Source organism: Saccostrea echinata, unplaced genomic scaffold (genome assembly GCF_033153115.1).
Source record: "Saccostrea echinata isolate AGI-Se365-2 ecotype Australia unplaced genomic scaffold, CSIRO_AGI_Sech_v1 ptg000059l, whole genome shotgun sequence".
In the NCBI taxonomy this organism is placed as follows: domain Eukaryota; kingdom Metazoa; phylum Mollusca; class Bivalvia; order Ostreida; family Ostreidae; genus Saccostrea; species Saccostrea echinata.
In genome coordinates, this window is record NW_026889808.1 from 1413002 (window position 1) to 1424796 (window position 11795).

Here is an 11795-nt window from a genome sequence, read left to right on the forward strand (position 1 = left end):
ATTTTGCTATTTAATTGGGGTAGAAAGTGAGATTTAACAGCGAAACTAAATTAATAGAAAGTCTGTATTAGGAAATTATTGACTTTACTGTATACTCCCTCCATCATAGAAAGCCTAATATAAGTTTGAAAATTTTGTACATTTGTGCATGTCATGAATACTTCTAAATAGTGCGAAATATATTAACATTCATTTGAAGAATTTTAAATTATATCTTTGAACGCTAATGCCATATCTATTTTATTATTTTTTTTTTTAGAAACTCGGTCTCTTCAGACATTAATGCTACTCTACAGAGGATGAGAAAAAGGAAAAAATCTTCAGTATTATGTTAGATGGACTGACGTCACAGTTACGCCTGTGTGTTAGATCATGGTTGGGGCGGATCCGGGTGAGGCGGACCGGGTTCCATCTATTTGTATTCCTTACTTTTTCCCTTTGCATGCTGTTCTCCGTTTTCCGGATTTTGGGCCATGGCGGACTAAACAGGAATGTTGACAAGTCTTCTAACAACGGACACCTGTCGATGATCCACCTTCTAAACGATCATGGGGTGTATGAGAATTATTTTGGTAATTATACCGTTGGGAACTGGAGTTCGTGGAACGTGACGGACAAGAGAGAGATATGGAGCCACCCTCAACTGGATATCTTACATAGCGTGAGTATAGGGAGAACGGGTTTCCAAGGGCGGATGCAGGAATTTTTCTTGGGGTGGAAGTTCATACTCAATCAGAAACACTTTCTACTCGATTTTTTTTATTTGGACAAGTTGGGGGTTTCTGTATAATATTGCATGAAAACAGAAAAAAGAAGTAATTGGGATTATTGATTTAACAATTCGTGTAATTCTTTTACTCAAATTAGAATAAATGGGTTTGGCGCGATAAAAGAAAACGGGAGTGACCATTATTGAATTCTGATATTCAGTAGGAGTGAAGTTGTAAAGCTGTTATTTGATAGATTACAGGTAGACTAAAAGAAACCCTTATTTGTTTTAGGAAAAACCCAGTTTTCTTCCAAACTTTAAAAATCCGTGCTGGTATGAAGATCTACATGAAGCAAACGTTTACCAATTCAACAAATATTCCGTCATCTCTCGAAACATTCGAACGACCATGACCGAACTCATCAAGGAATGGGCTATTCGTATCGCCAAAGATAGGCCTGCACGACGTCTGCGCTGTCTACCATACTTTCTAATCGTGGGACAGCCTAAATGTGGCACGACCGATGTGTATCGGAAAATTGTCCGGCATCCTGACGTCATCAACCCTCCAATCAAAGAACTTCACTGGTGGTCTCGAAATCGACAGGGTACATTACATAAAGACTTTGAACAATATTCAATATTGAAAAGCAAACTTTAGATCTTAAAATTGTAAAGAAACATTGCATTTAAAGCTTTAGCAGATAAGAGTGTAGGATATGAAAGACCCAGATAAGTAAAGACTAACCATGTAATACACAGGCGCTTGACGTTTTTAACCTTTCTTTCCATAAATAAAAAATCCCCCATACTATAGTATGGGTTTTTTTTAATTTATGGAAAGAAAGGTTAAAAACGTCAAGCGCCTGTGATGTAATATTATTTGCACGTCACTATCCTCAAAGATTCAGAATTCAGGAAAGAGTAAGGAAAATCAACACAATTCAAATTTGTTTCTTCTTTTTTTAAGGTCGTCGACTCAACTATACTGATATAATCCCCCTTTCTGACTACATAGACATGTTCGACATGGCAGCTTTTCACATTGAGAGACGATATGCACGTGATCCGGAAGTTGAAAATCCGGAAGTTCAATATCATCACACCATAACAGGTTCGAATATAGGAAATGCTCCAGTATAATCTAAACCAATCACTGATTTATCAATTCTTCAACTGATCGGAGTATCATTTTGTGAATTTTGAATTTACAAGACTATAACTTTTATGAATTTTACATTTTTATTTTACCTCCGACCAGTAAATTCAAAATTTACACAGGATAGGAGTTAAAAAATGAAGTGAAATCTATCTCTCGCTGTCATATTGAGGTTTGTTTTACCAATTTTCATTACTCTGTTGACGTCAGAGTTGGTGAAATTGTATATCCTGAGACCTTCCCAACAGCACTTAATATGTCCTCCCAAAAAAATTTAAGGTATTGAAAATCATATGTTAATTTCTCGGTATTTACGATCAATTTCTGCTCTTGAATATTTTCTGCACGAACCAGTTGTTCATATGTGTTGGTACTGATGTCTATCAAAGTTCAAGTTTTCCTGAATGCTTTATATATAAACACTATATGTAAGTCATTTAGGTAAAACTTTACAAAATGTAAAATGGCATCAAATGGGCTTTATTCTGCACTAAAGTAGATAAATTACAAGGTGATCGTGGGTTGAATTGAGGTACAGAAATGAGTAAACAATTTTTTTTCCTTGTACACTGCATTGAAGTGATAACACGCGCAATAGGAGTACTGTAAAAGGAGGAACTGGAGAGACTTTTATTCCGGAAAACCTACTTGTTATGATTCCGATTTGTTGAAGGAACGTGAGATAGTAAAACCAAGTTCGTAAACTACTGGGGGGTCAAAAATTCACACGTGTTCCATGCAAAGCATCACTTTATGGACGTAAGCAAAACTTTGCACTTACCCCCCCCCCCCCCCAAGGGGAAACTCGGAAAAAATAATTTAATTCCGATTATTGTTTAATCCCTCAATAATTTGATTAATGGTGAACAACAGTGGAAATATATGATATAAAATCACAGCATAAACTTCTTTTCAGCAACTAAAAATATTAAGCATATTGTGCATATGACCTTAAATACAACAATATAAACTTCATTATAAACTTCATTGTGAAGTAGAGGGGCCTTTCCAACAAATTACTGAAAATACTCGACTTGGAGGTCATCAGAACCTTTTGGGGGTCTCTTTTGATGGTCTATCATCGGTGAAGCTAATACTTAGATTCTATTTAACAGGATATTTTTTTTAAGTTTGTAAAAGTCGGCCCTAAATCCGGTGTTAAGAATGGACGCCATTTTCGCAAACCATGACTTTTTAATCCGATAAAGAGAACATAGCAGGCTGAAAAACCTTGACTAGCGAAATAATGATGGATGAGAAAAATAAACCGTTCTTTACGTAACCCTCAGCTCAACGTCTATAATTTTAAATTTTTGATACTGACTAGAATTCTGAAACAATGGCGATTCTTATCCCTTTTTTTAGGGGAGGCAAGTGCGTCAATACTTTGGGAGAACGACGACTGGTTCCACTTCAGAGAAAACCAAGGTGCCACGGAGCCTAGATACACCAGCGCTGACTACATACATCACGTGATACCGAAGGCTAAAATTATCATCTGTGTCCGGAATCCCACAGACAGGTAACCACACATCTGACACACAGACAGGAAACCACACCTCTGACATACGGACAGATAACCACACCTCTGACACACAGTCAGGTAACCACACCTCTGACACACAGACAGGTAATCACACCTCTGACACACAGACAGATAACCACACCTCTGACACACAGTCAGGTAACCACACCTCTGACACACAGACAGATAACCACACCACTGACACACAGACAGATAACCACTCCTCTGACACACAGACAGATAACCACACCTCTGACACACAGACAGGTAACCACACCTCTGACACACAGACAGATAACCACACCTCTGACACACAGACAGATAACCACACCTCTGACATTCAGACAGGTAACCACACCTCTGACATTCAGCCAGGTAACCTTACCTCTGACACACAGACAGGTAACCACACATCTGACATTCAGACAGGTAACCACACCTCTGACACACAGACACCCCAAAGACAGGTAACCACACCTCTCACACACAGACAGGTAACCACGCCTCTGATACACTGGCACTTGTTTCTGTAATAAAAACTTTCCCTAGAACATTAATAATATAAGATATATGTAACTCCATATTCCGCGGAGTAAGATTCTCTCTATAACTTCCCTAATATGTTCGGAAAATTTTATTTTTTATTGTACAGCAAATTTTAATGCCCGAGGAATTAATTTCCAGTATTCACGGAAGACTGATTTAGCTAGGAAATAGTGCGACTGATGCATAATATACAGAAAAGACATTTAAATAAATTTCTTTTTTTTTTGCCACCATTCAATATAAACAGATTCAATGTACCAACCTAAGGGCGAATTTGTTGCATCTAAACTAGTTCAGGTTTTGGTTTAAGGTTTAAAACTAGTTTTTAAACTGGTTATGTTTCGATCCGGTTTACCTTGGTAAAACAAATGAACAGTTTATACAAGATGGCATCTAAAAGATGCATGCATGATTAATTATATTAATATTAATCATGTTAATTGTTAATTGGAAATTTAAAGCAGAAATAATGCTGCTGATGAAAAAAAGAGATAGAATAGCAAGAATTTTATGACGTTTTTCATATGCATTTACAATGTAGGAACCTTAATATGAAGAGCTAGAACATATTAACCAAATTACACATGCAAATAAAGTTAAAATCTTTTTCTTTATAAAAGAATCCAAGAAATTATAGTTTTTTGTTCCTTGTTTATCTTACTTAAAATGCAGTATTTATATTTATAATGCCTCAAAGATTCATCAAATGATCAATTTCCACATTTTTAACACATGGAAATATAAAAACTCAGGTATTTATAATACTACTCTTTAGATTTCCAACAATAAAACCGTCTTTACAGTAAGTTCTACAATTTACCATACATGTTAAAGTTTGTCCAAATGATTCAAAACATTTTTGAAAAGGAAAATTTAACATTTTCTGTTCATTATCATTGAACAAACACCATGCAGCATTTATCTATTCTCTGAAGCCTTCTATAAAACATCAGAATGTGGCATTAAAGTCAAAAAGAGTTGTTTGTCCTTGAAAAAACAATCATTTATAACTTTTTTCTTTATTAAAATAGTCACCACCTTTCATCACCGCCATACTGGAATACTTCCCGCTCTTTCGTAAACCGAATAAACCACCATCGGAGGTGGTTTGGTTGGTTTAACGAACTGGTTTCAGTTACTGCAGAAACAAATAGAAAACCGGTTCTGGGTTTAAACTAGTTTAAAACCAGTTTGTGGAACAAATGAACAGTTTACAAAACTGGTTCAAAACTAAAACCAGTTTTTGAGAAACAAATTCGCCCTAAATGTATCTCTAGAAATTTAAGCCTCATCAATCATTTATCATGTGTCCTGTTTTATTCATCACATTTTTTTATGTTGCCGGAAAATTACTCAATCGGCATCATACTGCACTTAGCATGTTCCGCTTGGCTAAAAGGCTTGAACATTTTCAGTAAAACTTCGAAGAAATATTTGTTTTGAAATAAATATTATATTTGTATTTTCCAAATTTACAAAACTATGAATTTGCAACATATAGTTCAGTTTATCAAAACGTTTACCATATAACACACCGAGGTCACTTCTGCAGATGAATTTCAGATGAATTGACGACGTAGGAAAAGGGCAGGGACAAAATGTAATCACATCTTCTCGGGTCTTTCCGGGAAGCTCGGGAAAAAACACCTCAAATGTATTTACACCTTATGTTAAAGGTTTACACAATATGGAATCGCTTCCTATTAATTAAAGTAGTCTATTTTAGGTACATTCATTGAAGTTAAGCTCCAGACTCAGGTACAGATATGAGAGTTTCAATGTTTATGAAAAAGGGGGGAGGGGGTTGTCATGGACATTTGAGGTTATTTTTCCGCTCGTAAGAAAGGCCCGAAAATTCAAAGTTGCGATTGGGTCAAAATTTTCTTCTACTAAAATAAACTTTTTAATACAATGCAAATTTATACATGTAGTTTTGCAATTGCCATGAAGTATAAACGTGCGATTTCTCCTTATGCGCAAGAATTTTGTTCACTTTTGAAACGGAAGTACACAGGGGCTTTTCCTTTTGGGAATAATTAAACCGTTAATTACTGTTTCGAGCAAAGATAAATGGTACTTTTCAGGGACATTTTTTTCGATCATGAATTTATTGGCATTTCTTAACGGTCTTCGCAATTCCTTGCGATAACTGAATATCTGTAAAAATTTCTGGTTATTTCATTAAATTGGAATATTTGTCCGAGTTAATAAATTGTTGTTGCAAAATCGAACAATTAAAATTTTAAGAAACAACGAGAAACTTTTCTTTTCGATTTCTGTATTGTGATGTTCCTTATTGATCAAATATCCTCTGTTTGTGTAAAATCCTACTCTCAGATACTCATTTTATTTCTTCAGAATTTATATCCCAAACGTCAAAACTACATGTATATAAATGTAGGGTTGTAATACTAGTAAACAATCATTTTCAGGTTGTATTCCGACTATCTTTACTTCACCAAAACCAACAAATCAGCGGAAGACTTTCACAGAGCCGTGACGTACGCTGTTGGGGTTTACCAGAACTGTACAGAACGGCATTCCGTCAGATATTGTGTATACAACAGGACCATAGCCTATCTGTCCAGGGTCTGTGTTAACTTTTTAACTTTACGATACATATAACCTTAAAGCTGAATACGACTCGTAAATAGGCAAACGCCATATTACCTTTCCTATCACAGTTATCAGCACTAGGGTATATCCTTTGCATTCGTTAAACCTGACTGCTTCTCTGTCACGGGTACCTGCGTGGAAGAGACTACACATGTTCGTGCTGGTTATCTTTATTTACATTTTATTGCAGTTAACGTGTATTTTTGTTTGTTTGTATACTGCACTGACCTGTGCGAGTGTTGTAAGTTTCTTTGGTAATTTATCTCCTGCTGCAGAAGAAGCACACAGTTACTTTTGTCGCTACCGAGTGTTTTCAGGGGAGTAGCTTGACTTTAACTTCTAGTGAGGCAAAACCATACATGTAGCAGCAAGAGGTCTGGGGCCGCCTTAAGCCCCCAGAAGGTTCCGGGTGGTGTCATGGGAAGGGGGGGCACTCCGACAGTTAGAAAATGGAGTTGGGGGTTTTAAAATGCAATGAAATTTCATTTGTTGTACTGGTTTCTTTATTCAAGACTTAGCATGATACTACGTATTGTGAAAGAATGTAAAAGAGTTAATAAATGTTTACTATAACTTTTGAAACATTTAAAGTTGAAATCGCATCTTATTAAACTTTGCTCTTATTCTTTAAAACTTCAATTCAACATTATAGAACTGCTTAAAATGTTGAAAGAAATGCCATTAATTTTACGTATTATCTGCAATGTATTGTTGATTATGGGAAGGGGTGGTGGTAGTGAAAAATCTAGTGAGGCAACTGCCTCATTGCCAAAATGGATGCTACGCCCCTGGTTTTACTATAGCTATTTAGCATACGTCCGTCTATACAGGTGAAAACTAAATTACACTGAACCCTGGCTAATCGAAGGGCTTATATATAGGGGTCTCAGGTATAACGACAGAATAAAGAAATATGGCGGACAAATTCCTTTACGAATCGTGTTTAGCTTTATGAGGGCTAGGTAATGTTATCATTGCCATTTTAAGACTATTTTTATTTCCTTTATCGCAGGTTAGACTACGTCTGGGTATGTACTCTGTGTATATCAAAGACTGGCTCAGAATATTTCCTGCTGAACAAATCTTAATGATCTCCTTGGAGGACTACGCCAAACATCCCAGGAAGACACTCAATAAAATCTATAAATTTTTGAACGTCAGTAAGTACAGACTTCTCTAGTTAGAGTTAGACAGTAATTACGGTTCGTTATCCCTCTGTTCAGTCATAAAATTTTGCTTTAACGCTCAAAAGATTTTCGTGAAGAAATCAAATTTATACACTGTACATGAAAATAATGCATTCATTTACTTTATCTAGGTCTAATGTAATGTGTAGAGCATTTTAATTCTATTTTAGATTGAGTCATTTATTGTAGACTTCCGTTAATTTTATCTTGCATCAAAGGGCAGATTACTCTAAATGCATAAAACGACCGTGTAATTGGAACTCTTTTGTAAACAGTATGTAGAGCTTCCTTAACTTGACAATTTAGTCTCGTTCTAAATTTTGAAGGAATAATATTCATTTACCCAATGAAAGTTATCTTTCTTTTCAGAGGGTCAGTGTATCGGTAATTACAAACGTCGGGTAGACGAATGAAATGTTTGACAATGATTTTTTTTTTTTAATTTAAACAGGAATCCTAGATGGGGAAGCTATGCGATCAATAGCAAAGATGAAAACAGCGAACAAACGAAAGAAGTCAGACCGCAATGTCGGTGCCATGTTGAACGAAACCAGAAGGCTGCTAAACGAATTTTATGAACCTTACAATCAAGAATTGGCAGACATTTTAGAAGATGATAAGTTCTTATGGGAACCGGAAGAAAATGACTACGAAAGTGTGGAAGACAAATGAATCTCGATCCCGAAGTTAAAATAAATGTTGGATTTTGATATTTGATTAAAGAAATGTGAATTTATGTTTATTAGATTTATTTCTATTTGTGATATTTTGATTACTTGATGAAAAAAATGTATGTATGGATGAACTTATTGTACATATGGAAATGAGTGACTTATTGTTTTGAAAGAAATGCGTAAACGATGTATATTTGATGGTTTACTTTATCTTACTAATTTTTCACAGTAATACACGAATGTATGTATGTACAACTGCTTAGTTTTTTTTAAAAAACAATGTCCATGACTTATTTTTTATAGACATTAATACTATTATATAAGTAAGAAACAGGCATCTATGGTGAATATTAAGTAAAGTGTGATGTAGTTAACATTTTCACTTTGATAGTTTCTCATATTGAGAATGATTTTCTTATTTGTTCACAATGTGGACCATTTTATATGACCTGTATAGTTAATAATATACATGTGAGAAATCCTCATACACATATTTTATTGTATTTTTATGCCTTTTTTAAAATTGGATTTTTTTCTGAAAAAATAATTATAATTGCATAATTATGTAGATTATCTATAGGACTCATCCATCTGACTTTGTTGTCGCATTTCTATTCATTATTTGGCCATTTGCAATGGTGATAAAATATTGTAAAGAAAACAGACATTTCCCTAAGATGTAATTATTTAATACATGTATATGATTGTAATTCCTCGCATTATTTATGCCCAAATACAATATTAATATATACTCTTCCTATACATGTGACCAATCTCTAATAGACTACAAATATGCACTTCTCTTCTGCGAGTCACATATATTATTTTGAAATTGAGCAGAACAAAATGTATTAATTCTCTCACGGTATGTCACTCATCAACTTTTTGGAAAGTTCGGTCAGAACCTCTAACTTGAAAACTAGTCATTTTGATTATATTTTTATAATATATTTGAATTAAACAATGCAAATTAAACAATATTTAATTTAAAAACTGCTCACAAAGTCATAAAGAAACAAGATTTATGGGGGACTATTTCTTGTGGTGGAAGGATATTTAGAAGAAAATTCTTCAGATCTACACATTTGTTACATGTAATATCTTTGAACTATAACCCAAAATATTTTTACTCAGAAAAAATTTTCCGTTGTTATTTGCTAGGAAAATTAAATATAAGTGCCAATGTATATTTTTAGAACAGATTTTACGCATTCATTCAACAGACTTTGCCAAGAAAGGAAAATAAATTAAAGAAATCTAGATAAAAGATGCACTGTTTTTTGCCTGAAAATCGCATATATTGACAACTATCTCAAAATTTACATCACTGACTCAACTTTTTCTTTCAATATTTTGAACTACACGGTACTTCCAACCGATCAGCACTAAATTCATAAAAGGCTTGACACAAGAATATATTTCATTGCCTATTTAGATTTTTAATACCCCAAATATGATACTTTTTAGTGCAATAAAGGTCACACAATAATTTACGCGGATTAATTTCAATTGCATGATTTTTTTCAATGATACATATTATTAAAACTATTTTACGTAAAATAAATTTATATTTATTGCCATGATTACATCCGATAAAATATGATAAAGATTAAAGTGATTAACCTAAGGGTTACAATTTAAGTGCAAAAAGGTCAAGTTAATTGTACCGTTGCTCAGTAAGATGCACACTGACCCCCAATTTTCTTTGCGATTTTGAATCATGCTATATGAGTACTTATCTAAAATATACTTCTCAAAACCCTTGATATAACTTATTTCACGAGTGACATACCTTAATTTAAGTTCTCAATCTTACACCAACTTTGAGCGTTATTGTGATAAACATAAAGAAAAGTTATAGTGTTGAGTGATGATATAATATAATTGTTACAATGGCTATACTCTTTATTTATAATTTATGCTAAGTACCTTTACTATTGATGTACATTTATTTCATTTTTCGCATTAATACCCTTGACTCGTTGTCTACTGACTCTCTCACTCTCACTCTCTCTCAATTCATTTCCAATTACAGTTCAAGAATCCATATAGACCGAGTTATCTCTGCCATTGTTGTTCCTATGGAACTAAAATTTATTCTTTTTGACACCTAGTACTCACCACCTCTGTGATTTCCTAGGTGTTTCCGTCGTTAATCTGTATACCCCCCACCTATCACTGTTATGTATACATGTACACCCACCTTCTAGTGAAATCCATTTACCTTTGTGATGTCCCGCCAGAAATTTATATATCGGCGTGGTCATATTGTTTGTTATTCATGTCTCCAGACTGTCGACAAGGTCAAACATGCGGGGATCCAGGAATTTTTTCGGAGGTTGGGGAGGGGGCACTACCACTTCAAAAAAATCCCACTCAGAATTATTTTTTTTTTATCATGCAAAAAAACCCCAAAACTAAACATGCATTCTCTCATCCGAAAATCCTAACCCCCCCCCCCCCCCCCCCCCCCCCGTTAGCTCCATGCACGTCCAATTTAACATTCAGAAACAACTATAGATATTGTCACATGTTATATTAATTAAACTGTCAAAATTTCTTGACCAGAGCTTTTCTTTTTACCTTGTCCTCATCTTAACTCCAATTTCCAATTTTGTGGTTAGCTCTAGTTTCATGTTTGAATTCTCTAAATGTATATAGAAAGATCGAATATAAGACATAATTTAGCTGTGTGTGAATCAACATTACAGAATACACTACAAAAGGCAAAAGATGTATTAGATTTTCTACAGTGAATAAGATTTACAATTTCAGTTCATCGCAATTAATGCTTGTTCAGAAACGGGGTACATTTCTTCTTATGTTTTAATGCAATTGTATCATTAGGCGGGTCCCTCATCTTTTAAGGACGTGCTCTACTTTATTTAATTTTGCATATTTTTATTATATTTTCAGTCAAATTACCCAATCTATTTTTTTATATTTCTGCATAGAAAATCGATGAATTCTTATTGTTTTGTCATTGTAATCATAAATTACTCAAATTTTCGTCTTTGTTGATAATTGATATATATTGACAATATTGTATTAAAAGTTTTTCTAAGGTGCAAGGTTTTTTCTTAAATTCTTATTGAAATCGGAATTAATCTCCAATATTTCAATTCTGAGGACTTTTATCATTGAAAAGCGAGTTCGGAAGAAGAAGAGGTTATTTTTTTTCTCTGTTTACAGTAAATAACATCCCCTAAAGACTAGAGTCTGTCTTTGGATAAAAACGTCATATGATTCTTCAAACGGTGAGTACGAAAATCCATATGGCAATTAACTTAGCGTCTGTAACGTCATTTAGTTACATGCTAAGAGTTATTAGAATAGTCAACAGAAAATTCTTTTAGGTTCGTAACGCTTTCTAGAGGCT

General features: G+C 34.2%; 1 protein-coding gene across 2 annotated transcripts; it reads left to right on the forward strand.

Annotated features, from left to right (window-relative positions):
* The first annotated feature begins 259 nt into the window (after positions 1–259).
* LOC133174736 (carbohydrate sulfotransferase 15-like) lies at positions 260–11487 on the forward strand. 2 transcript variants are annotated; one of them, XR_009719180.1, is made up of 8 exons: positions 260–661; positions 1002–1317; positions 1680–1823; positions 3234–3390; positions 6372–6528; positions 7568–7715; positions 8194–9285; positions 9437–11487. XR_009719180.1 is itself a non-coding variant. In XM_061309818.1 (7 exons), the coding sequence occupies exons 1-7, from the start codon at positions 329–331 to the stop codon at positions 8412–8414; spliced, it is 1476 nt and encodes a 491-aa protein (XP_061165802.1). In that variant the 5' UTR covers positions 260–328; the 3' UTR covers positions 8415–11487. The 2 variants fall into 2 exon arrangements, 1 of the variants encoding a protein (XP_061165802.1); XM_061309818.1 differs by having other exon boundaries at positions 8194–11487.
* The last annotated feature ends 308 nt before the right edge of the window (positions 11488–11795 follow it).